Consider the following 26,129-nt stretch of genomic DNA (forward strand, 5'->3'; position numbering starts at 1 on the left):
AAGGGGGTCTGAATACTTTCCGTACCCACTGTATATATATATATATATATATATATATAATTTATTTATTTTTATTAAAAAATTTTTTATAAAATATTATCACATTTTCAGTGGATGGTGCCATTCATCGTGGGGCTGGTCCTCTGTTAAGGAAGGAATGTGGTACTCTGAATGGCTGTGAAACGGGGGAGGCCAAGATCACCGGAGCCTACGGTCTGCCTGCGAAACGTGAGTCACTCAACACACCAATCATCATCCAAATGGCATATAAACATCAAATGTTTTGAACTCTGTAATGTAGGATGATGAATTCAGAATCATTTCGTAGAATTAAACCTGGGCATCTTTTCCAGTACACAGCTTGGATGGATAAGGCGAAGAGCAAACCTTGCTTGCGTTTACGCTTGATCGCTTCAAAGTCAGCGTCAGACTTTTGTAGAAACTAAATTACACTTCATAAATGTCATAAAGTACATTTTTTTCGGCAAGGTTTTTCATTTCCCGTCTTAGGATTGTAAGCAGGTGTTGTGCAACCTCTCTAGCGAAATGTCAAATGGTCGCGTACATGTTGCACGCTGCCATATGAATAAATGAATAAACCATCAACACAAACCTTTTTGCCTATCATTCTCCCTCCCTCCCCCCTTCCATCTCCCTCCCTCTCATTCAATCTTCCAGAGAGTGTTCAGTAATTATGTAGTCAGACAGTGTTTACAGAAGCAAGCGCACTTTAATTTATTCGCACACTTAGCAGTAATTTCCTTGTCTAATTTATGATCCCCCCAACGTACCTAGCTGTTCATAGACAGAGATGCACACGCTGCTGATTCTCCAGCCCCCCCCCCCCCCAGGTATTTCTGATTTGTGAACTGTGAAAATGTAACATTTCAAAATAAAAAATGTCTTTAATTACCTATTTTCATAGCATCATGAAGATGTGGGTTATAATTAATTCCCTCTCTCTCACTAGATTTTTACATTTTCTTTCTTACATTTGCATATGCAAAACTGGCTGCTACAAATGCTTGGGTGTTCAGCCTATCCCCAAGTGTCATATCTGGGCTTTAAATATGGCTCAGGTCACTCCCTCAGTGGAAATCTTTGGTATTTTTTCATCCATTATGTCATCTACCAGATTATGAACACAATGGTCATTTGGAAAAGTAATAGCAAACCTCTCTTCAACATGTTGAAACATTTGAGATGTCAATCATATCCGTTGCAAGAAGAGTTTAAAGGGATAATTCACCCCAAAATTAAAATTCTGTCATCATTTACTCACCCTCATGTTGTTCCAGATCCATAAACTAAAAAATTAAAGCCTAAATTAAATCTGTTCATCATATAAAGTGTCCATATCTCTTTACAAGACTTCAATAAAACTGTCAGATTCACATGGATTCATTTTAAAATGCCTTGATCTTGGATCTAATTTTTTGTTACCTGGACTTTCAATGAAGGGAAACTTCAGGTTTCATTAAAATGTTTTTTAAATTTTTAAGTAAATTTTTTTTTTAAATCCTTAAAGCTGAATTGTGTAACTTTTAAGCATTTAAATACTTTCTTCTATCCCAGCTTAATATTCAGAGACAATTATAAGTATATCTTATGCTGTTCAATACTGTAAATATTATGTTTCTGTGGTGCTATGAAAACTCCCCTATTGCTGTTCTACACAACAACACTCACTCAACCAGTGGTGTGAGTTGGGGGCGGGGGCTATCATATTATTCAATCAACGATTGATCTGGGCGTATTTGGAAACTTTTTTTGTTTTTGCTGTTCCGTTCGGTGGCACAGAAATTATATACTTCAGTTTGAACCCAAAGTATGCGTGATAGTATTGGAAAGCATTTCTAACTACAGGCAAAAGCCCCTAAATAAAATCTGAGATTTGAGTGTTTGTATAGAGTATTGTCATGTTTTGACTGCCTGAGCTGCAGTTTGCACATGTTGTGAGTGATAGTTTGTGTCTTATAGGAAAACAGATGTATAGTAATAATACATGCACTTCCCAGGTTGAGGGGGTGAACTAGAAACCCAGTGGATCTCATTGGTGTATGAAAGGCAGAATGTGCAGCTCCTGTTAGTCCCTAAGTCCACCTGTGTACCAATACAGCCTTGACTAGGGACGCAACCATACAAAACAACCATTGCTAGGGGGGCGAAAGAGAAGAGAGAAGCATATTTATCAATACACACACATACACATACTCTTCCTGAGGCTTCATTTCCCTCTGTGGCCAATTAACCCTAATTAAAATCCACACAGGCCAATCGAACACCCTTCTCTCCTGTTATTTAACTAATCCCTTTCTCTCTCTCTCTCTCTCTCTCTCTTTCTCTCTCTCTCCACCTATCCATCATTTGCTTGTAGACTGGATGAATAACAAGGTTCAATTACTTAATTATATTTATTAAACAATTCAATGAATTTCTGTTATTTCGAATGAATTTTGAAAGCCGCAGCTTTCTCAAAATCACAGCATTTTCTTGTCATAACTGATCGGATGAAAGCAAAGGTGAAAGGAGAGCGAACTATTGTGCGGGCCATCGTGCTTGATCGGCCGGTGACTGCTGGTACATTGTAACTCAACTGTCAAGCAGATTTGAGAAAAAGAAGAGAAACACCTTCAGACCTTTCAGATGATAAGCAGTCCGTCTTAGCTGGCTGCCTTTTTTAAATCGACACACCTGCTCCCCTGCTGCAGAATGGGGATATAGTTGTGCACGGTGACTTTTTCTTCTCCTGGGGGTTTGGTGGGAGAGTCCAGGGCCTCCCTTTGTGCACGAGAAGGGAGGTTTGGGTTTGGTCTGGATGAGTGAACAGTGAGACTTGGTAGCGGAAAGACAGACAACCTTTCACTGAGAGGGAGGGAGAGGAGGAAAGAGAAAGGCGAGCAGGCAGGAGGAAGGAGGAAGGAGGGGGGAACAAACAGAGGAGTGATTTAGAGCTAGATAATAGCAAGTTTGGAGTAGATTCATCGATACGTTATGGGTGTTGTCAGGTTTTGGTGTGTAGTATGGGAGCTGCGTGGGCAGAAAGAACAGTGTGTTTTCTCAGGCTTTAGAAGACAGTCTGTACGACCACATGCACACTGATGCTGTGACCCAGCATATATTAAAGTACAAAGCCACAAAAAATACTGAAATACGATACATAAATAATCTTGAAATAAATTTGATCTATCTAAAATGTATCTAAAATGAATAAGGGGCTAATAAAATACTAATACAGTAATCTATAAAAATTTAGCTTATATGTTTATTTATTTAAATATGTATGTATTTTTTAATAAACTAATAAATTAAAATTCTTGTTTTAGTATTTTATTTTATTTAATTTTAGATACAGCTAGGCATTATTATTATTATTATTATTAACCAATTTAAATACACCAAATCACTTGTTGCTAAATAAATTATATATAGTTTTATAATGTATATACAAAATACAAGTGTCTCTTTATATGTATGTCAGGTTTCAACACAAATGTTAAATTAATATATATATAAATATGCATGTATAAATATGTAATTTCTTTATTTTAAATTTTGTGTTGAAACCCTGACATGCATAAGTACACAGACACAGTACTTGTTGTAGGTGATATTATTTGGGTACTTTACAACAAGTATGAAAGGTAACTCAGCCAATTTACAGCTTAAATTATACATTTCAGAAAATATTGTTTAATTACAAGGTTCTGAATCTACATTGTGCTACACTGTAACTCTGAACTCTTAACTTTCTTCCCCACACACGCTCTGTTGTAAGAGTGCTTGTGTGTTTGTTTTAGAGAGCAAACAGGAGCGACAGAGGAAGAGTTGAGTAGTGCGATATCTAAACCTCCTGGCAGTTTTTCTTAGTTTGCTTTCACCTCCAGCTGCACCTGTGTCTGCAGTGATTATGTCATCCTGTCTCTCTTCCTTCTACACCCGCTTCAGCAGATCATGCTGTGCCACAAACATGACAACACTTTGTGATACTGTACTTCCAGTCAAACATATGCCCACTGTTCTCTGTAGTTTTTTCCTTTCCTATCCATTGTTTCCTTTTGCACTTCATATGCGAGTGTCTGCAAGTCGGGGTGTGTTTATGTATGTGTGTGTTTCTGTGTGAGTTATGTCTCTGCCCAACTTGATGTATGATGGTGCTGCTGGACTAAACAAACAGAGGTGGATCGATGCTGTAAACACTGCAGAGTGCAGCGGTAAATAAACGCAGCCGGACAGCACGCAGCGCAGAGAGGTGTCGGGGAGGGATGTGGGGGGTGGATGGATGAGTGAAAGAGGAGTGGGTGTGTAACTGATGGTGGGCTGCTGGATGTCCAAAGGACAAGCGGGGCAAAGGGGAGAGATTGAGGAGATGCCACAGATGTGACACACAAGGACACGAGACATTGAGAGGACAGATGGATGAATGTTTTGGACAGAAAAGGAGGACAAGGGAAATGGACATGATGTCTGCGGTTGAGCTGAGTGTCATTGGGAGGAGGAAACAGGAAATTGAGATGAGAGGGTGTAGGATCAGGACAAGTGGGGCTTTAGTAATTGAGAAACAGACAGATGGCAGAGATGGGAACAACAAACAGAAAGTGCAGTTAGTGTAAGTGAATAAGAGGAGAGCTAATCAAAAGTCTAAACATAATGAATAAACAAGTTTGTGTGACACATTAGGGGTTCTGCGTACTAAAGCTTGTAATGTATTTACTGTATTATTATTTTATTAATTTGGTAGCATTTATGTGTACAATTGCAGTCTAGACATATTTTTTTATAATTATTTAAATAACAGTCATATTCTTTGACTTAGAAAACGACATTTCAATGAAACGCTTATATTTTAGATTTAAAAGTAAAAAATTCTACTTTGGAATGCATCAAATCGATAACTTCCTTTTTGAACTAGAATAAAATCTCTAATTTGATGCTTTGAGCTGTTTCTTGTTACTCTTATTAACATGTACCATGGAAACCATAGAATCTGCCAACATTTATTAGTATCTGCCATTGCTACTGTTATTAGAGTAAACAGTGGTAACATGCCAGTAAAAAGATTGTGAAATTAATTACACAGTTTGAAGCTGATTCCATATGAACTCTTATATTTATTTTTAATAATTGCAGTCACGATGGTATTGTGCCAGAAACTGTGGTTACCATGGTAAAAGATTAAATACTCCCAATGCACATCACCTCAGCTGTTGACAGCATCTATCAGTACAGCAGTTACTGCGAAGAGATATTTCGATATTGTGGAGTAATATATCATTATATATTATCATACCTCATCAGAAGAAACAAGCCAAAAGACCCTTCCAATAGCAATCTGTTATTTCTGTAAGTAGGTCACACTGTAATACAAAGGCCAAGATCACTGAAATTGATATACCAACACCACTATTAAATGGAACATTTTTGCTATTGATGGTAAACTGGGTAGTTTATAGTGCTTTGACATGTTTGAAAAAACTTAAACTTTTTTAGACCTAAAGTCTAAATTTAAATAAAACAAGTCCAAATTAAATAAATCCATTTTTGTTTACTATAATTCCAGAATATGGTCAGATTACAATATTTTAATTTAAATAAACTGTAACACTTTTTTTTAAATGTCTTGTTAATAAGAGTTTTCACCTTTTTTAACTAATGATTTAAAAAAAAGAATTACAATTAATTTAAATGACAAAAATGGAAATCTGACCATTATTTAGATGAATCAGTTGTCTCAATATAACAATCTAACTGCACAAAAGTGCAGACTAAACAAAGTACATTTGCTCTTGTCCATTTCAGTTACTGTAAGGAAGTAATTGCATTTTTAAAATATATTTTAAAATATACACTACCGTTTAAAAGTTTGGGATTGGATTTTTTTTTTTTTTTAAGAAGTCTCTTACAATTTAAAATAATGTTTTCCCTTTAACTTTTTTCCTGTGATGGCATTATAAATGCATTTACTGTCACTTTTGATCAATTTAATGAATAATTGCTAAGAAAGTATTAATTATTATTTTTTTAAATCGTACAGACCCAAACCTTTGAACGATATCATGAACAAATGTATGTTTTAGAAACATGGATAGATAAAAGGGAGGGATGCAGACAGGAAGTTGAAGTTATGAAACATTCACATATTTTTCTGATATTTTTGTATGACTTCTGTCTTTCTTTGGCTTTATGTCTCTTTCGCAGATGTTATTCACACCGTGGGGCCAATAGTCCACGATTCAGTGGGGGAGAGCGAGGAACAAGCACTGAGAAACTGTTATTATACCTGTCTGCACACAGCAATTAAGAACCACCTGCGGACCGTGGTGAGGGTCTCAACACACACACTCATAATGGTGTGCGATATACAGTAGCTACTTGTATGCAATTTTAATGGCCCACCGCAATCTCGAAACTTACACACTGGTTGCACATAAACTCAGGTACATACAGTTAACATGTTAAACTCTCACCTCTATCACTCACATCTCACAGCTGCGTCACGGTATGAGAATCAAAAAGCCAGCAATCCAGTCATAACACAGCACATAACTCGCACTCCACTAGTGCCCTAACAATTTTTATATGAATCTACTAAAACAGTTGAGAGCCGTTTCAGCTTTATTTCTTTCAGAGATTGATTTATTGAAGACAGGTTACTGCATGTATAAAAGATTTTAACACGGTGCACCAGCAAGGATAAAAATACACACAGGCACAGCTATTGTTAAGGTTCTTAGGAAGGAGCAAGTGAGGGCTGCAGCATCATAACGTCTTATGGGGACTTCCTGGTTATCTTTATGTAACTGGTGTTGACTGCGAAAAAAGAACTTTAGCCAAGTGTTGTGTTATAAGGAATAGTTCACTTTAAAAAACAAAACAAAACAGATAGCTCATAATTTACACACCCTCATGTCATTTCCTGTGATATTTTTGTTTTATTTATATACTTTTATTGTGTTTATTAGTATTTTAAGTTTTAATCATTTTGTTATGTGCTTTTGTCATTTTGATTCATCTTTATATTGCTATGTATATTTGATTACATTTTATTACAGTTATAGTTTTATTAATTTTAGTACTTCAACTTATTTCAGTTGATTTGCCAAGTCAACATTTCTGATTTTCGTTGAATTTTTCTAATACTTGTATTTTATTTAATCTTCATTTCAATGACCAAAGTTTAATTAACAAAAACAAAACTGGTCATTTGAACCCAGTATAATTTTTCCATGAAACACAAAAGTTGTTGTTGTGGTAAATGTTCTGGCTGCTTTTCCATATATTATAAGGGCATGGAGGCAGGTGAAAATTGAGCTCAAATGTGAATTTAAAAGTATCATTACAAGTTCTTTGATAGCTTTTGAACAGAATGAAGCAAATGCAACAGTCTTATTTTGTTATTTTTATGCTCAACATCCTCCATCCCCATTCACTTTCATCGTATAGAAAAGTGGCAGCCAGGCCTTTCAGCAATGTAGCTCCTTTTGTGTTCCACAGAAGAAAGGTTTGGAAGAACATGGAGGAGAGTAAATGACAGAAATTTCATTCCCTTATTTGATTTCAAAGTGCTATCCATACGTGCTGGGGTTTGCAAGACACAAAGTGGTACCTTCGCAGCAAATGCTTTTAAAACACCAACAATTGTCTGTGACTCGACCCATTTGTTTTAAAGTAAAGCTTTTGTTTTAAAGGCCCTTAATTCTGGGGCGCAAGTGACTCGTTGTCATTAGTAATGGATTGTATCTTTAATGGGTTGTAATTAATCAACTTTCAATCACCTTCCCTTGTAAAAGCTGTTGTTTTGAATAGGTGCAACAATAAGTGCTTTGTAAACCTTAATTTATTTTATTACAATACAAAACATTTATTTAAAGAAGTTTTTAGTGGTTCATACATAGACAATAAAACAATGTTTCACACTTTTAATTACATAACACTGAAATCTGTATTTCTTTTTATGTCCTTTATGTTGATGTCTAGGCTATTCCCTGCATCTCTACTGGAGTGTATGGTAGGTGCAAACTTTTCATCTTTAATTGCTTTGTCTTACATCAATTATTTATATTTATATGTCCTTTGTATTCATAGTCTGTAAATGACTGTGTGTAATTGATAACAGGTTGGTTGATTTAGAGTTTTCAATGGGCTCATTTATTATTAAAACCTATGATCATTCATTAACCGCATTTATGAGTTTACATCAATGGTACTTCATTCCCTGTGTTTATGACATTCTATCTAACCTAATCAATGGTACGGTTATGAACCTCGGCTATGCCGTGACCTCCATGCTCATGCATGAGTTCATATTTGTGGTTGTTTATGTAGTAGGAACCTCATTTTAGGAATTCTGGGAGTGGATATCACTCGCAGTAGTATGAGGGATTTTCAGATTAAGGGTGGGATTAGACGGTCAGATTAGGAGAGATTAGGTGCGAGAGCATGTCACTGTGATTATAATCCTCCTTCTTAGCTATACGTGTCAAGATTAAACTCAAAAATGAACCCGGCAAACAGCTTCAGTTCGAAAACAACCTCCATCAGTGATTCATTTTCTAGTCTTTAAGCAGAAAATATGGTGTCGTGCATCGGCAGAATTGTGAGTGCTGACAAGGTGTGAACATGTTGATGTCTGACGCCTCTTGGTTAATCATACAAATTACATTATTACAATCAAAGTAATGTGTATATCTATAATAATATCAAGGTTGTTTTCATTTACTTTGTGTTGGGGCTGTCAGCTTAATGCATCAATGGTTTATTTTTAGATAAATTTTTTTTTTTTAAAACACTAACAAAATGTATATAGCATGAGAATGCTGCGATGACCAAAATCTGCATGTGCATAGATTTAAAGAACATTTTAAATATATAAAAAAGACAATTTTTTAACCTTTTGTAAATAGTTTATTCAGTGCTTTCCTCTGCCACAATAATGTCTTTGAAATATCTTTATTTGGGTGCAATAATTGGGATTGTTTTGTTTAGTCAATCAGCGCATTGTAATTTAAGCCCTTTTTAATAAACGTAATTTAAACGTTAATCGATTGAAAGTCCTAGTATAAATCTGATGTGTATTGTGTTCATGGGTTGGACGATGTGTGTGGTGCAGGATATCCACCTGATCAAGCAGTCGAAGTTGCCCTGAGAACAGTGAGAGAATACCTGGAGCAAAACCACGAGAAGGTGTGTGTGTCATTTCCCTATTGGTGTTCTTTTCTTGCCATTGTTGTTATTGTTCGACGAGGAACACACCGTGGCAAACAGATGGTGGCTGCTAGGGAGTTACTTTTCTGAGTCAGCATGCACACACACAAAAATATAACCTCACAGTTTTAATTGGTTCCTAACGGAGCTTGAATAGGCTTTGCAGAACAGCACAAATACAACAAATCCACAAACATATTGACACAATCTCTGGCCCCTGTGACTTAATGTGAGTCCAGAGTAAATTTAACAGGAAATGAGCCATGAGGATGTCTTTGACAAAACTTCTGCACATCCCATACTGCAGTCTCTCTCTCTCTCTCTTCTGTGTCTTTTTTCCCTTCTGTCATCGCTCACTGATCTGTCTTTCCTGTCCTGAGCTTTCATCTCACTCTGCGCTGCGTGCTTAGTTGCTCTTGCCTTCTTTTACGCTACAGACATACAAAATAACAGACACCCTAATTACGGCACACTAATTAACCAGCACTTTGCTGCTTGCTAAACCTACCACTTTCCATATGCATCCAGAAAAATAGTACAGAATGGAAGAGCGAAAGTATTATTTTTTTTTTATTAACTTTTTATGATTATATATTTTATTATATATTTCATTTATTCTATTCTACTTTTATTATTTTTAAAATTTGTTATATTGTGTATTGCATTTTCTTTGAGATGAGATATTTGGATGAGAAAATAATCAACAGCACTTAAAAAAATCTTACGAAATATGTCTAAGTACATCTAAGACCATGTTTTTTTAAGAGTGAATGTGAGAGGTAATGAAAAACTAACAGCAAAAGGTCACATAAAAGAAGGCGGTACCTTCACATCGATGTGATTGGCTGATTACCCTGTCAATTAGATAACGCCCACCTATCACGATTCAAATCGACCTGAATGAGTCAAGCTTGTGGAAATGGACTGACTAATTAATTACAGAGTGAACAACTCACCCACTTGGTCAAAACCACTCATGTCTGGATCAAAATGAACTTGAAATGATGATGAAGATGTGTGAGACATTTTTTAGTAAACACTTAGTTAAATTAAATTGGCACCTCCATGTAATCTTCATGGCACCTGCAGTGTTTACTGAGGATTTGGTTTGGAAAGAAGGCAACTATTAATAATAACAAACTGCACAAAATATGCATTTTATGCATCTGAAACTTAAAAAAAAAAAATTATAAAATTTACTTTGATATAATTTAGTGTAACATTCTCTGTTCATGTTAATATAGTATGTTAATATAAACAAGCAAAATATTATAGTATTATTTTCTTATTGATAGTGTATGGTAAATATTTTCCCATATGCTTTTAACCCAGAAACCAAACCGAAAATTTGGCCTCCTCATTTCTGTAGTGCATTACATTACAAATGCTTTGGCAATGTAAAGCTTCATTTTGAATCTGAATCAGACAGACAAAGCGACACAGGATGAGTGAGCCAGAGAGGCAAAAGGGAATGAAAAAAGACAATCTATAGAGACCAAAGAGAGAAAAATGAGAGTGAGAGAGATTTCAGTGGCAGAGTAGGAGTGCTAGCTGGATGCAGTGATGTGTTACAGGAACATGATTAGAAGCAGGAACAGCCCACCTGCCCTCACCACTGTTGTCATGGAGATGGAGGTTCTAGGATGCTGGCACGGATCTCGATGTATTCTTTATGTTGTTGCTTGCCATGAAGCATTTGGGACTGGTGCTGGTGTTCTGTCAAGGACAGTTAGGTCACTGGCACTGAGCCTCTCTGACTAGAAAGACAAGAAATTAGAATATGCTAAGCGATTGCACCCAAGTGGTCTTTTTCAGAAGACTCTCTCTTCCCAGAAGACTGAGAAGGCTACAAGTCAGAAATCAGTGAATTGGATAAATGAACCTTTTTCTTCAGTTAAATGAAATATTTGAAGTTCAATTCATGCCACAGAAAATAATCTCTGTTTAAAAAAACAAACAAACACTTTGACAGAAATTAACTTATAATGGAGTTCTAGAAGATGTGCAGTTTTTTTACGTTATTTACTTTCGTAATCGCTTTTATTTCATTTTACTATATTCACAAGAATTTAAGCAAATGTCTGCTATAGCTTTAGAGAGTGTAGCAAGGATGAAGGGGCACATTTGTTTCATTTGAATGAAGTTTGTGATAAATTATTACAGGTACATTCTTCTCAGTTGTGTCTATGAAGTATTGTCGGTTTCTGCTGTGCAGAGTTTGAATGTGAGATTCTCTATGGTCATTTATTTTTTATTTCTTGTCTCTTTTTCTGGTTTAATCTGCTGTCAGCTGGACCGGGTCATCTTCTGTGTGTTTCTGAAGTCTGACAAAGAGCTCTATGAAACAATGTTGCCTGCATACTTCCCACGAGGTCTGTCATCACACACACGCACACACAAACACATACACACGCTTGTTGGGTTTTCATGTTTTATTGGGACTTTCCATAGACTTTTATACTGTATAGACTGTATACTCTATCCCCTAAAACTAACCCTCACAGAAAACTTTCAGCATTTTTACTTTTCAAACAAACAAACAAAAGGCACATAATTTAGTATGATTTAAAAGCTGTTTTCCTCATGGGGACCAAAAATTGTCCCCACAAGATCAAAAATCTTATGTTTTACTATCCTTTTACTATCCAACGTAGGGTTTACCTAGACCACAAATCCCTCTCTCACACACACACCCTTATACTTTAAATGAAGTCTTCCAAACATTATTCATTACCTTTTGTGTTTTAACACTGATTTGATTTCCTTACGAGATAGCAGACATTTATACTTGTTTAAAATTCATAACCACCCTTAATCATTTATGCTTTCTAAACAAACTGTACTCAGTAGTTGTGCACTTTATCAATACGTACATTTCAAAAATCTAAATAATTTAAGTATTTTTCTCCTCAAAGTCTTCCATCTATCCCTCCTGCAGTGAGAGGACAAGTAATTGGTAGTCCTAACTGTGGTGTCAATGTATTAGTGTTTGTTTTTTCTGTGTTCTGGGACACAGGGTACAAACTAGTGCAATGAGCTGTACGTCTGTCGCTTGCACTGATAACAAACCAACACTGACTACATTAGTGTTTTTAATGGAAGCAGTGTTTACCTTGCTAAAATAAATAAATTAAAAACCAGCAGACTGACTAATTTGGTATTTCATATCACTAAAATTAAACACCCCCAACCATATTGACTGGTGCTATTATTTGCACCTTTTTTAAAATGTAACATGAACTGTTGCATGAACGATCCTTGCTCTAATAATCACAGTTATGACATGATGTTATTGAGATCTCACACAGAAGCCGAACTCCAAACATTAGTGTTCATGCAAATGTCTGTTACTGTATGTGTGTTTGCTGTGCTCTATTAGACCTGTTTTTTCACCTCCAGGTTCACCGCCAAAGAGCAAATTATGAGAGGATGGCATAGTTGCTGTGGAAACGCCACACAATCTGCTTTTCCGTCACATCACTGTCTCGCTTTTACCTGATGCAGCCCCTACAAACAACATCAACAACAGCTGCCTGACACCACCTGATTTATTCATATCACCAAACCAGTGCTCCATTAAATTCAATGATTGCTATTAGCTTCCCGTTGGAAGTCATATTGCTATTGGATTTGTGTTAATATTAATAACAATGTGGGCTTACAAGTGGTAGTTCACCCAAAAATTACACATAGATAGCATTTTTTTCTGCTTTTCTTCTTTTTATTTTATTATTATTTGTTTTGTCTGTACAGTGGAAGTGAGTGGGGTCCATCTCTGTTTGAACCCCAACATTCTTCAAAATATATTCGACAGAAGAATGAATGTGACATTTTTTAGGTGAAACAGAAAAATTATTGCTTCAAATATAATATTTTTTCCCCAGTTGATTGCAGAAATAATATCATAGATGTGCATGACCATTTATGTCTCAAATTCTGTGTCTTTCAAATCTATTTATGGCTTGCTCTTATTATTACTCCTTCCAGGAAAAAATTTCTGCAGTTATATGATTTGCACTGCATTAGCATTGAAATTATAAAAGATATCATATGTGAATATTGTTTATAGAGTTGAATAAAAAATTGAATTAAGGCAATCAAAGGAAGAAAAGGAGTATGTCAATGGTTATAACACTTAACTTATAATGAAAGTGCACTATTTGTACTTCTTCAATGTACTTTCTGTCTTCCAGTATGATAAAAGACCCTCATTAAAGTCAACTCCTCTCTCTGAACTAATGGCTGGGGCTGCTCTTAATGCAACTTTAATTAATTACAACGTAAGCCTTCAAGTTTATTGTATTATGTCAGCTATTCGATTTAGAACAGATGAAATATTTTGAAGTATTGATGCAAATTGATTTTGACAAATTCCTCGAGAAGAACTCGTAATTGTTTTACGACAATTTTGTTCCCCACTCGTATTGTACGATTCGTGCATCTTTCATAGGGCTTTCCAAAAAAAGAGGAGTCTTCTTTCATCTCAACATGCTGCTATATCTGTGAAAGAAATGAGAGTGTGAGGGAGGCAGATGAAAAAGAGAGAGAGGGAGAGATGTGTTTAATAAACTCATCTGAAGCAATTTTCATTTTTTAATAAGCGACAGGCAGCTCAGATACTGTCATCAGGCAAGCTTCTCCAAATAATGAGACTGGAGGAGAAAAAAGGGAGCGCAAGAGAGTGAGGGAGGAAGAGCTCAGCAGAGTAATTATCCTAAATCCAGACTTCATCACCGTCCCATCAGCACTTTTTTTTTCCTCCTTCTTGCAATCCAGCTCCGTGTCCCTCTATCTAGCCCTCTTAGTAAAGTGTTATTTAATTTGCTGTATTGGCACAGTGAACGCAGCCAGTGTGGGGCTGTTGCTGAAATAGTAACCCTTCAGTGACTATTACACTGACTGGGGTGCATCCTATACGCCAGCAGCTGAAGCACAGTGAGATGAGAGCTCCTCTTCTCTTTTTTGCTGCTCTCTCGCCTTATCTCTCTTTCCCATGCCCTCGTGCGCTCGTTTTCGATGATCGTGTCTCTCTCTCTTGGTTCCCTCCAGCTGTGTTCCCTGTGTATCGTCAGACTCATAACCCCAGATTCTGCCAGTCAAACGGAGCTCACTATCACTCGCAGCCCTGCCATTTCATCCTGGTGCTCTGTCGCAGTTTATAGCATTTCAATCTGGTTTAATCTTGTGGGTGCAGCCAGAAGTGTTTTTGAGCCAAGTGGATTTAAATGTGACTTCCCAAATAATTATTTTTATTTTTGATTATTAAGTTCCAAGGTAAAAAAAAAAAAAAAAAAAGCCTACGTCTCTACATTTTGGTCTAACCAAGTTGCAGTTGCTTAGCATTTTTTTATCCACCCTCATATGTCGCTCCAAATGCACAGGATTTTTGTTCTTTCCTCATTGAACACAAAAGGCGATCATTAAAATGTCAACGCTAATGCATAATTTCCAGACAATGAGAAGTTGCATTTTTGCTCAGTTTATTTAAAATAATCCTGCATAAATGTGTTTGAACAAGCTGCATGCTCTGTCCCCGCTCGGTTTGTCCCCCCTCTGGCCTGCGCTGGCTGTGTAGTTCATCATTGACATTTACTTTTTTTAAACATGTTCTTAAAATTAAATGTCCTTGTTTGGCTTCTATTTTGGGCTTGGAGGTATTGCAAAAGTTTTATACTTAGTTCAGCAACTTTGGTCCTGACAGTTCCCTGCTAAGTGAAATAACGAAGTTCTACTTAAATGAGCTATGACGCAATTTATAGGTCAAACTGGAAGGCTAATTCACCATGAGTTAACTCTGGAATTTCTTAAGGGTTTTTAAGAATCCCGGGTTTTGATTTATGAGTACAGTAAGGTCTGTGGTTAGCATTACTTGAAGAGATTTTTACATTTTGTTCTACAATATAAATTATACACAGTCATATAACTCTTGCAGTAAGCTGCTAGATAAGGATTAGAAAATGACTCATAAAGGTTTATTTTCTTCCAATATTTAGGACTACATACTGTGACAAACTCTACCACAAATGATGCACATACTGTTTTGGGAGACGAGCTCCATCAAAATAAAAAAAGAATTAAGAGCATTTTTAAGAGAGTGAACTCCTGGGTTATCAGGAAACTCTTTGTGTCAGGTGTTTACATATAAAAATATTTTTCTGCACGTTTTTTTTTACATTTTTAAATTGCAAATTGTTGCTACATTCAGACTACATTTTTTAGCTATTTATTTATTTATTTTTTAGAAGAAAAAACCGTATGGTGGGTGTTTTTATTTATGCTCCTCATGAGACTTAAGGTTATTGTTCAATCATGTGTTTACTTATGTTCTCTATCAATGGCATTATATGTGTTAGATACTTGTAATACGTCAGCTAGTATAATATAATTGCCCCACCAAAAGCAAAAAATGCAGATGAAATGCTCTAGAACAGTTCTAGAATAGTTCTAGTGTAAGATGCAGTGTGATTGTGTCACTACAGTTCAATGCACACAGACTGAAGTAGTTTAAGTCTTTGGTTCTTTTAATTGTGATGATTTTGGCTCACATTTAATAAAAACCCACCAATTCACTATCTCAACAAATTAGAATACTTCATAAGACCAAAAAAAAAAATTGTTGGCCTTCTGGAAAGTATGTTCATTTACTGTACATGTACTCAATACTTGGTAGGGGCTCCTTTTGCTTTAATTACTGCCTCAATTCGGCGTGGCATGGAGGTGCCAAAGACTTAAACTACTTCAGTCTGTGTGCATTGAATTTATTTAATACACAAGTTTCACAATTTGAGTTGAATTACTGAAATAAATGAACAGGTAGATGAATGTGAGCGAGAGTGTTGAAAGAGTCGGATGGGGTCAGCAGGAGTTGGTTGCTGATGTTTATGGATGCTGGAGGAGACGCTGGCGTGGGGAGCTGCTTGTGGAATGAAAATGGATCTTTAGCAGAACCCAGGACACTCTGCTGCCCCTCAAGATCAATTCACTGATTTACTAGCTGAAAGCCTGTCAGAGCTAAACACCAGCGTTGAGGGGAGTAGACGATAAACTCGGTTGGAGGAGAGGAGGTGGGGGTGATGGAGGCTTGAAGGAGGCATCAGGACTTTCGGTAGAGTTACATATGAGGAGAATGTTCATCAAAGAACAGGCAAATGTTTTGTCAAAATAGTCTGAAGTTTCAAATGTACAAGAATTTGCTCACATCTCAGAGGAGCAGAGTGAAGGTGGTTTTAGGTGGCAGCTCTTTTGTGCATATATGAATCCTTTAATTAAATACACCGTTTACTTTTGTTCTTCTCCAGTAAACACTGCGGCTGCATAACACATTGTGATGGAATTATTTTTAGAGAAGCGTCAGTGACGTTAAGCTTCATCTCCTGCAGAGTGTCTGCAGCCTGTGTGTGTGTTTCTACTAAAATATTAAAGATGTTTACTGTATTGTATGAGAGAGGTGATATCATCTCTCTGTCAGAGAAATGTGTAGGATATATTTAATTTAATATTCCTAATATAATATTTAACAATTGCAAAAGTCCCCAGAGCACATTGAGCAGTTAAAATAACATTATAGTTTGTTTACCACATTACTCTGCAGCAATATGGTGCTGAGCATTATTATCTCCATAGTGTTCACCTAAAGAAATATTCTTAATAATTGCTTTTCACACAGAACGTGTTGTTTCCGCCAGACGCACAGCGCAGCTGAACAGAAAAAAGCAATAGGCTATCCAGACGCGTTTAAGTTTAAATTCCTGTTGACACCCAAATTAACTATTAGCTATAAGCAAAACTTTTAACTGTAACGATAACTATATAAGCGTCCATACCAACGGACGATAATGCTCTGTTTATAAGCCACCAAACTCAGTCCTGGAGGGCCGGTGTCCTGCAGAGTTTAGCTCCAACTTATCTCAACACACCTGCCTGGATGTTTGAAGTATACCTAGTAAGAGCTTGATTAGCTGTGTTTGATTAGGGTTTGAATTAAACTCTGCAGGACACCGGCCCTCCAGGACCAAGTTTGGTGGCCCCTGCTCTAGGATACTTTTTAACATCGAGTGCTGATTGGCTGTCTGTGTTTTTGTCATTTATTGGCCAGAGAAAAAAAAATTGTTGTGAACGTTATTCCTACGATATCATTCCTCTGTCTCGTTATCGTTACAGCTGTGGAGTGGACTTCCGACTTCTCCATTCTCATAGAATTGAAAACGATTCTTAAAACATTTAACTTCTTAAAAACGTGGCGCTAGTACGCGACGCTGAAAAATCAGCGATACGCAGCGAACAAAGTACGTTCCTCTAAGCACATTTTAAGTAAAACAAAAATGAAAAGCGGCAGCAATAAAACGAGTAACTGCGTTAGGTGTGAACCAGCCCTTAATTTGAGGTGTCAGTGTCACTAGAAAAATAGTTAACCAAAGAGCAAAGTGATCATAGCCTACTATTTTGATTTAGGCTATATCAATAAAAGGCATTGTGTCAGTTGCTGTGTACAAACCATAAATGTTGCATTTGCTATTAAAAAATACTATGTTAGATGGAGCATGAGTGCTTAGCGTGATAATGGAACAGTGGGACATTAGTGGGCATTGCATTTGTGGGCTATATACGATTGCCTATTCGCTCCATTATAAAATAATCCATTGTATCTTTATCCTGTTTGGTTCTATTTTTGTCATGGATCTTGTATTTTGTCATAGATCTTGTACAATACTCTGAGTCTGCCCACACTGAATGCACTACCACCAGTGATGGATCTTTTCATGCATTCGCAATTATTTTGACACTCTTGCATTGTTTCCGTGGCATTCTCCTCTAGTTTTGAGGCTTACCTTGTTTTGTGTAATTGAACTGCCTTCCCAGCTTTCATGATATGCACTTTATATAGCCTACATTCTTTAGGAAGTTTCTGCTAAGAAAACATGCATTTTTTGTTTCTGAAAATGTGAGTTGTGCTTGTTTGCCCATGCAGTGCTCACCATATATATATGTGTGTGTGTTATTTTAATAGAATATAGATTTATATTAAGATTATTTTAATACAATACAATGACTGATAATTCTACCCTTCTGAAAATGGTGGCTGAATTTTTTCTTTCTTTTAAGGTTTTAGTGTTTATCCAAATGCAATTGAAATGGAGAGCGTGTGTGCATGTGTGAGTGGACAGTGTCTGAGTGCTCTCCTCTCACCTACCTCGATTTTATTTTATTTTTATTTTGAATCTTTAATGTATTAAAAGGGCCAGGGTAATGAATTATAATCTTTAATGCAGAGAGCGATCGATACCTCCACAAAATAAATCAGCTTTTTACTGAGAGCGTCAAAGCCTTTAATACACTGGGGGAGAAACAAGTAAGGGAGGGAGGGAGGGAGAGGAGGAGAGCGCGCCTGGAAGGGGAGCATGACAGGAGCTGTTGATGGAAGGAGAAAGCAGGAATGAATGGGGTTAGATGAGAGTGCTTTGGAAAGATACTATCACCGGTGACCATATTTCAGATGATCCCCACAAAGTCTTAGTATCTTCAACAAACTCCAGGGAGTCAGGAGGTCACATCTCATCTCGCAATAGCTGCATACGATCTGTTGCATGTAAATATGTGGTGGCTTTGTTTTGCAGAGGCAATCAGCCCATGAGATCTCATAATAATCATTCTCCTCTCAAAATAACGAAGGCTACCCTCTGGGGGTCCTCTAATTTTAGCCGAAATTCTGACAACTTCACAATTGCTTTTCTTTGTTCAGCTGAAAAAATAGTGTTTTTGGCATCTTTGTGACAATTAATTGATTTAAAGTGTATCGTCTAAACATTCTGAATGCAGCATCAAGACATTCCTTAAAATGTGGTTTACTGGATGGCAGTCTCTAAACTGTGCATCATGGTGCTCAGTATATCATCAATTCATCGACGAAAAGGTCTGCGGACTGACGCATTTTGATTAATGTTGCCATGACAACTGCATAATTCATGAATTGTATTAGCGTTCCATTTGTCGTTTTTGAGTTATGATTCACCCCAGCCAAGGATTGTCAAAAAAAAAAAAATCTTTACCCGCACCCACGTTGTTTTAAGACCCCCATCATCTTCTGCCTCCTTCCTAAATGTCAAAGTCTCCAAAGTGTCAGCTTTTTTCCCAACGAGACAGCATGAATTAATCTGCTCTCATAAATATCTTGTTAGCATCAGTTTGTATAAGACACTCTCATAATTATACAGATACAAAGGCACCAGCACACCAACCACTGGGCATTATAGTGCCATATATCGGTGAGGATAAGAACTACAACCTCATCCACTATATAAGTATAATAATTTAGTATAATATTTCATTAAAGTCATGATAGTCACATATCTATAAATATATGGAGTGTATTAATGATGGATGCATCATACATGTGTGTTTTAAATTAATTTATTTGTTTTCCCACAATAAATGTACTGGATCATTACATATAGTAAGTGTACACTATATGCTTTATGGATGTTTTATATATAAAATTGTTTAAAAACCAAGGGATAAAGGTAGTTAAATGAGCGTTAACAAATTGTTATTGCTTTATGCCTGTTTGTTTTCTGTGTCCTGTGGTTTGTCAAAACTGGAGTGAAAATCTAAAGGAGAGAGACAAAAGATGTTGTTAATGTTTTTTGGGCATTCTTAAAATAAATCAAGACATATTCAATAATTAAAAGGAACTGAACTGGTCTGGCTGAATATTAAGTGGCTAATTATTCTAACTAATTTAAAGCAAACTAAACTTTTCTTGAAATGTAGGATTTTATCCATGTTCAAATGTATTAATATGACAGGCTGAATGGAAAAGAAGAGACAGCTTGTTTTTATATTGACTTAATATAGTTTTGAAAGACAGTCTTTATCCTTATTACAAGTGAAACCATATTTAATTTCTGGATTGTATTTTATTTTACCTTGTGTAGTTTGATTATGTTTAAATCATAAGAGCATGTCGATGTTTTGGCATTAACCTAATGTGTCTAGCTTCTACCAGTTGACAGATGAATTTGTGACAAAAATCCACCAGTTAAAAGCCACTGCTGTAGACTGACCTTCTGTTCCAGATGATACACGGCTGACATCAGAGTGTGCAGGTGAGATGTTCTCCTCACTATCAACTAAAACACACATACAGATATTATAATCAACAAAAAACAAATACAAATGCATGCTATTTTACAACCTTTAGCAAATTTCATTTCCTTCTACCCTATCTAATTTACCCTATATCTTTACCCTTCTTACCTCTCCCCTCCTCACTAGGGCTGTCCTGGCTGGGTGTAGGGCTGCCGTCATGTTCCCAGAGGGCCATGGCACCTGTTTGGGAAGAGTGTAGACGGATGCGAGGCTGTACGCGCTGGTCTCCTGGGCTGAAGGACTGGGAAATTCCTCCTCTGCCCCTGCCGAGAGCCCAGCCGTGTCGGGAGCCCAGTTTGCGCCGACCACTCCGCAGATTAGCTTTGGGTTGGTCTTCTTCTGCCTGAGATGAGATTCTCCTTAGTGAACTCGGAGAGACTGGGGCACTGATGGGATCCTGCTCTTGAACTGAGGGGTGAAACAATGAAGAGAGTACTTTGAAAAAGATAAGATATTTTCATTCTCTTTCTGTTGAGGTAAAGGTATTTATGGATGAATCTTACAAACCTAACAATTAAGGGTTTTTTTTGCACTGTGACATTATTTACAAAATTATTAAGCACATTATCCCCCCAAATTCTCATTATTCTAACTTGAAAAAATATAAAATAATATAAATATATACTATATAAACAATTACAAAAAAAAAGATACAATAAATAAAATATCATTTAAAAAATATTTATTTGTTGTGCTGCCTTTAATTTATGCTGAAAATATATGCTGTTTACAAAAAAATTACAAGAATCAAAAACAGAATCATCACTGAAAAGAAATATAAATCCAGATACATTACCATATGGGAATTTGAGGTGAAATGTGCTTAGTTGTCAAGAAAAAAGTTACAAAGCAAAAATAAATAAATAATGGCGCTAAAATAATAATTTTTAAAACACTTTTTGTGACTTTCACACATAAACTGGTATAATACTGATTTAAATGTATGGAATTGTAATATATTTGTCAAAATACAGAACTTTTTTATGAGAACGACAAAGGAAAACATACTGGATATATTCTAAAAATTACAAATCCCCTTATTTGCTCAAAAAAGTCAATGCCATGTCATATGTATCTACCATATACACAGAAAATACATTACATATAAGTAATGTTACACTGTTACTTTATTTATACATTATTATTATTTATACAGTATTACTAGATTTAGTATTATTAGTATTATTATATCTAGTATACTAGTATTTATATTACCATAAATCTCAATGCTGTATACACTCTGTGCAATATTCATTTGATCTGCAAATTCCATTCCACTGCTCCTTCACATAAACACAGAATTACTATGTTTGGTTGTGATCCAAGGGAATGGCATAATGTGGTAGGGTAACAGCATCATTCATTGTTATAGGCTTTTGGGGACCTTTTTGTGTTTTACAGAGTCCAGGGAGCCCTGCAGTCTTAACTTCCTGGCACTCTCTTACGCTCTGTGGTACAGTACATCTAATGTTATTACACCAGCCACACAGCGCTGCAGTCTCACCAGGCGCTGGAGCTGAAGAGATGGGAGCACCGTCTACAGTATCCGCGAGGTTCTCTATACTGCCAGCAGCAATAAACTGAGCGCGGCCTTCTTTGTTTCCACCTTTAGGTTTTATCAGCTTCTTCATGCGGTCCGCTATCCAGTTCGACTTCCTGAAGCCACAAGAGAGTTTATAGGTGATTGAAAGGCGGCGAGTAAGATTCAGATAAGTCAAAAAAAGGTAAAAGAGAAAAACGGCAGGATGTCAAGATGAAAGAGCATACAGTGAGTAAAGCAACGAGTCCATGGTGAAAAGGTCTGCTAGAGACAGATGTTAAAACCTGACTAACTTTGGTTGTTTGGGTGGACACATGCCAGGCAGACCCGGCTCCAAAACACGATACTGATCCATTATCTTATCCACCAGCTTCTGCTTCTCCCTGCGCAGCTCGTTGAGCTTGTCACTGAGGTGGAGAGAGATGGATGGATGGGAGAGAAAAACATGATGCAGGTGGTACACAGCTGAACGTTCTACATGGTGCATGTGGAAAAGGTGGATAAAAGTGAGCTGCAAATGTGTGTGTGTTCTTACAGGTACTCTCTCTGCTGGTTGTGGTGGTGGTCTCGGCTCTCCAGGTTGCTCTCCAGAAGGGCCTTGTTATCTTTGGCCAGATTCTGGTTCTGCTCTACGAGATGTCGGTTCTCCTCCTCCAAGTTCGCCTTCAACTGGGTTAGGAGCTATAGCAAACATATAAATACTAGGGCAATAAATGATACTATAAATTAAAATAATTATTATTAAACTTTTTTGTAGTTAACGTGATGAATATTAGACTTTCAGTATAATGAAATGCATAATAAAACCACAAAATCTGAACCTGTAAATAATTTTGAAAAATGTAAAACTGAAGCATTATGATATAAAATAAATGATACAACACATAAAAGTAATAATAATTTAATCTCTAATTATTTACATTTAAAGACATCATGTGAAGGCTACATTTATTTGATAAAAAATACAGTATATATATATATATATATATATATATATATATATATATATATATATATATATATATTACTAACCATTATAATATTATAATTAATCTATTTCAATCTATGTTTTATTATTTTATTTAAAAGAATTCCTGTGATGGTCCAGCTGAATTTTCAGAATCATTACTCCAGATATTACTATATCTTCAGTGTCACATGATCTTTCAGAAATCACTGTAATTTGCTGATTTAATTAAAATTGGCCTTGCTGAATATTTGATTCATGATAAAAAAAATCTTATATACTGTATATACAGTGGGTACGGAAAGTATTCAGACCCCCTTAAATTTTTCACTCTTTGTTATATTGCAGCCATTTGCTAAAATCATTTAAGTTAATTTTTTTTCCTCATTAATGTACACACAGCACCCCATATTGACAGAAAAACACAGAATTGTTGACATTTTTGCAGATTTATTAAAAAAGAAAAACTGAAATATCACATGGTCCTAAGTATTCAGACCCTTTGCTGTGACACCGTCATAATTTGCATTGTGCTCAGACCTGGTTTTGGCTGCTGAGACGGACGTTGTTGAGATCCAGCTGTTGGTTCTGCTCTTTAAGAGTGCTGAGTTCTCCCTCCAGTCTGGTCCGTTCAAGCTGAGCCATACTCAACTCTGCCCGCAGAACTGAACTCTGAGCCAGCAGCTCGGACTGCACCTGAAACCACTCCTTCTGCAAGTTCTGATATCTACAGATAGTCAATACATTGAACAGGTGAATTAATCTAAACTACACATCTAATGAAGGTCATATGTTACTCCCAAAAGATTTAAAGGCGGCTTACTGAAAATGTTTCTTTTGCCATTTGTGATTATATTATATATTTCTATACAACTCTAAATGATTAAAAGTACATCTAATGTAGGCTTCATTGTCTTTTTTCTTCATGCTAAATATTTCTCTAGATTCTGAGGTTAAGCCCAGACATGCTTTTTTTATGTCTCTTCATCTAGACAAAGTGATCAAAGCTGACTAACGGAACATACTGAATAAAAGTAAACTGCCTCCTGCTGGGTTATGTAGAAATATTTTCTTTATCCCGTTCATCACCAAAGCAACCAGCTTTACAAATATTTTCACAGGTCGTCATGCCATGGCAACAACTGTTGGAAACTGGGCTATGAAATGACTCATGCTCTGGCGAAACTTTGGTGGGGCTTACGATCACCACAGTGGGTGAAGAGCAGTTTGTGGTGGGTGGTATCATCACTTCCTCTCTCTTTCCTATGAATCTGCTCAACTGTCGATGCCGATGGCCTTGTGGGCAGCGCGCCAACATACAGTGCCATTGCGCTTCGGGTGTCATGAGTTCGAGTCCCGGCTCGCGGACCTTTCCCGATCCCATCTCCCTCTCTCTCACGCACACTTCACTTCCTGTCGACCTATACTGTCCTATCTAAATAAAGGCATAAAATGCCATAAATAAACCTTAAAAAAAAAAAAAAAGATTCTGCTCAACTGTAACTTCAACCCAGTGTTGTGGTCACCACAATTCTGACTTTTTCTCACCTTTCATTGTCCATTTTCAGTCTCTCCAGCTCTTTCTCGCTCTCCACCTGCCCTTGTGTCACTTTCTCCATTTTCTGTCTCTCCATACGTATCGATTCCTCTGCCTCCTCCAACTTTGCTTTTCGCTCCAACAGCTCCTTATATCTAGACAAATACGGTATTTAGAACATTTTACAAGCCTTTTTTATAAATCATAAATCGAGATTATTTAGTTTATTTCAGCTACTGTAAATTCATGTTTTAATTTCATATGATGTTAAAGTCATATGGAACATACTTTAACAACAATAAACCAATACTATAGTTATGTTTATATCAACATACTATTTATTAAAACCAAGCTACATCAAAGTCTTAAGTTTTTTATTATTAGGAGTAAAAGTTTTATGTGTAGGAGTAAAAGTTTTATGTGTAATAAAAAAATCTGTGTGTATGTGGTGTGTTATTGTATGTTTTATTTTAGTAATATTCGTTAATACTTTCTTGGAATCTACATTTATTTTACTTTTTTCATACACCTTGTGCATTCATATTTCGATTCATCACAGATTGACTTAAAACAAGACATGACCTAAAAAACACATATATTATCTAACAGTACTATTAATTTATTCTTAATTAATTCTTATTCTTAATTGTGACCCTGGAGCACAAAACCAGTCTTAAGTCGCTGCGGTATATTTGTAGCAATAGCCAAAAAAAAACATTGTATGGGTCAAAATTATCGATTTTTCTTTTATGCCAAAAATCATTAGGATATTAAGTAAAGATAATGTTCCATGAAAATATTTTTTAAATTTCCTACCGTAAATATATTAAAACTTAATTTTTGATTAGTAATATGCATTGCTAAGAACTTCATTTGGACAACTTTTAAAGGCGATTTTTTTCAATATTTAGATTTTTTTTGCACCCTCAGATTCCAGATTTTCAAATAGTTGTATCTCGGCCAAATATTTCATATCCTAACAAACCATACATCAATGGTAAGCTTATTTATTCAGGTTTCAGATGATGTTTAAATCTCAATATGACTGGTTTTGTGTCACTGGGTCACAATTAAATAACCTCACCATTTTTCCTCTTAGACCACTTTTGTGAGTATGCTAAAATTATTATTATTAAATTATTACAAATTAATTTATTAAATTAATTAAATAAATAACCTCACATTTTATCCCTTTGACCTCTTATGCGAGTCAGCTAAAATTATTATTTACTAAATAAATTATTATAAATTAATTTATTTTCAAATAAATATATGATTATTAATTTATTATTAAATAAATTAATTTAATTAAACTTGTCTAAGACACTGTACCTGGCCTCAGTGTCTTTATATTGAGCTTCTAGACTGCGACTGCTGCTTTTCAGTTGACTGTGTTTGGCCAACAACTCTTCTAACTCTGCCTCCTGTCTCTGTTGCAGAGCTGTCAGTCTCTCATGATCCCGCCTTGCAGCCTCTAGGCGCATCACTGACTCCTCCTTCTCCTTGAGCCACACCCTTGATTCTGCCTTCAGAGCCACACAGCGCAGTTCGCTCTCATTGCAACGGGCCAACACTGCCGCATGTTCGGAGCTCAGAGATGCCTGTTCTACCTGAATGAGAGGAAATAGGGTAAAATAAAGAAGATACAGTGGGTATATAAAATAATGAACCCCTTTAAAATAATCACATTTTGTTGCTTTGCAGCCGGACAGTTTTTGTTTTATCCAGCTGTATTT

General features: G+C 36.2%; 2 protein-coding genes across 4 annotated transcripts in view; one reads left to right on the forward strand and one right to left on the reverse strand.

The window, feature by feature from the left end:
- LOC107601505 (O-acetyl-ADP-ribose deacetylase MACROD1-like) overlaps window positions 1–13,433 on the forward strand; it is a 54,524-nt gene extending 41,091 nt beyond the window's left edge. Inside the window, exons 5-10 of one of the 2 annotated variants that reach the window (XM_016293722.1) lie at window positions 112–228; window positions 6,199–6,320; window positions 7,978–8,008; window positions 9,110–9,183; window positions 11,495–11,576; window positions 12,604–13,433. In XM_016293722.1, the coding sequence (XP_016149208.1) occupies window positions 112–228; window positions 6,199–6,320; window positions 7,978–8,008; window positions 9,110–9,183; window positions 11,495–11,576; window positions 12,604–12,629 (452 nt within the window). In that variant the 3' untranslated portion in view covers window positions 12,630–13,433. The remainder of the gene's footprint in view (window positions 1–111; window positions 229–6,198; window positions 6,321–7,977; window positions 8,009–9,109; window positions 9,184–11,494; window positions 11,577–12,603) is intronic. The other variant, XM_016293723.1, reaches the window with a different exon arrangement.
- A 6,169-nt stretch (window positions 13,434–19,602) lies between these two features.
- Window positions 19,603–26,129, reverse strand: part of LOC107601506 (girdin-like) — a 25,556-nt gene continuing 19,029 nt past the window's right edge. For both annotated transcript variants that reach the window (XM_016293725.1, XM_016293724.1), the window contains exons 22-29: window positions 24,405–24,548; window positions 23,397–23,583; window positions 22,425–22,570; window positions 22,183–22,296; window positions 21,854–22,005; window positions 20,458–20,757; window positions 20,265–20,330; window positions 19,603–19,808 (exon numbers count right to left, since the gene is read on the reverse strand). In XM_016293725.1, the coding sequence (XP_016149211.1) occupies window positions 19,756–19,808; window positions 20,265–20,330; window positions 20,458–20,757; window positions 21,854–22,005; window positions 22,183–22,296; window positions 22,425–22,570; window positions 23,397–23,583; window positions 24,405–24,548 (1,162 nt within the window). In that variant the 3' untranslated portion in view covers window positions 19,603–19,755. The remainder of the gene's footprint in view (window positions 19,809–20,264; window positions 20,331–20,457; window positions 20,758–21,853; window positions 22,006–22,182; window positions 22,297–22,424; window positions 22,571–23,396; window positions 23,584–24,404; window positions 24,549–26,129) is intronic.

This window comes from Sinocyclocheilus grahami, unplaced genomic scaffold (genome assembly GCF_001515645.1).
Source record: "Sinocyclocheilus grahami isolate Dianchi unplaced genomic scaffold, SAMN03320097.WGS_v1.1 scaffold306.1, whole genome shotgun sequence".
In the NCBI taxonomy this organism is placed as follows: Eukaryota; Metazoa; Chordata; class Actinopteri; order Cypriniformes; family Cyprinidae; genus Sinocyclocheilus; species Sinocyclocheilus grahami.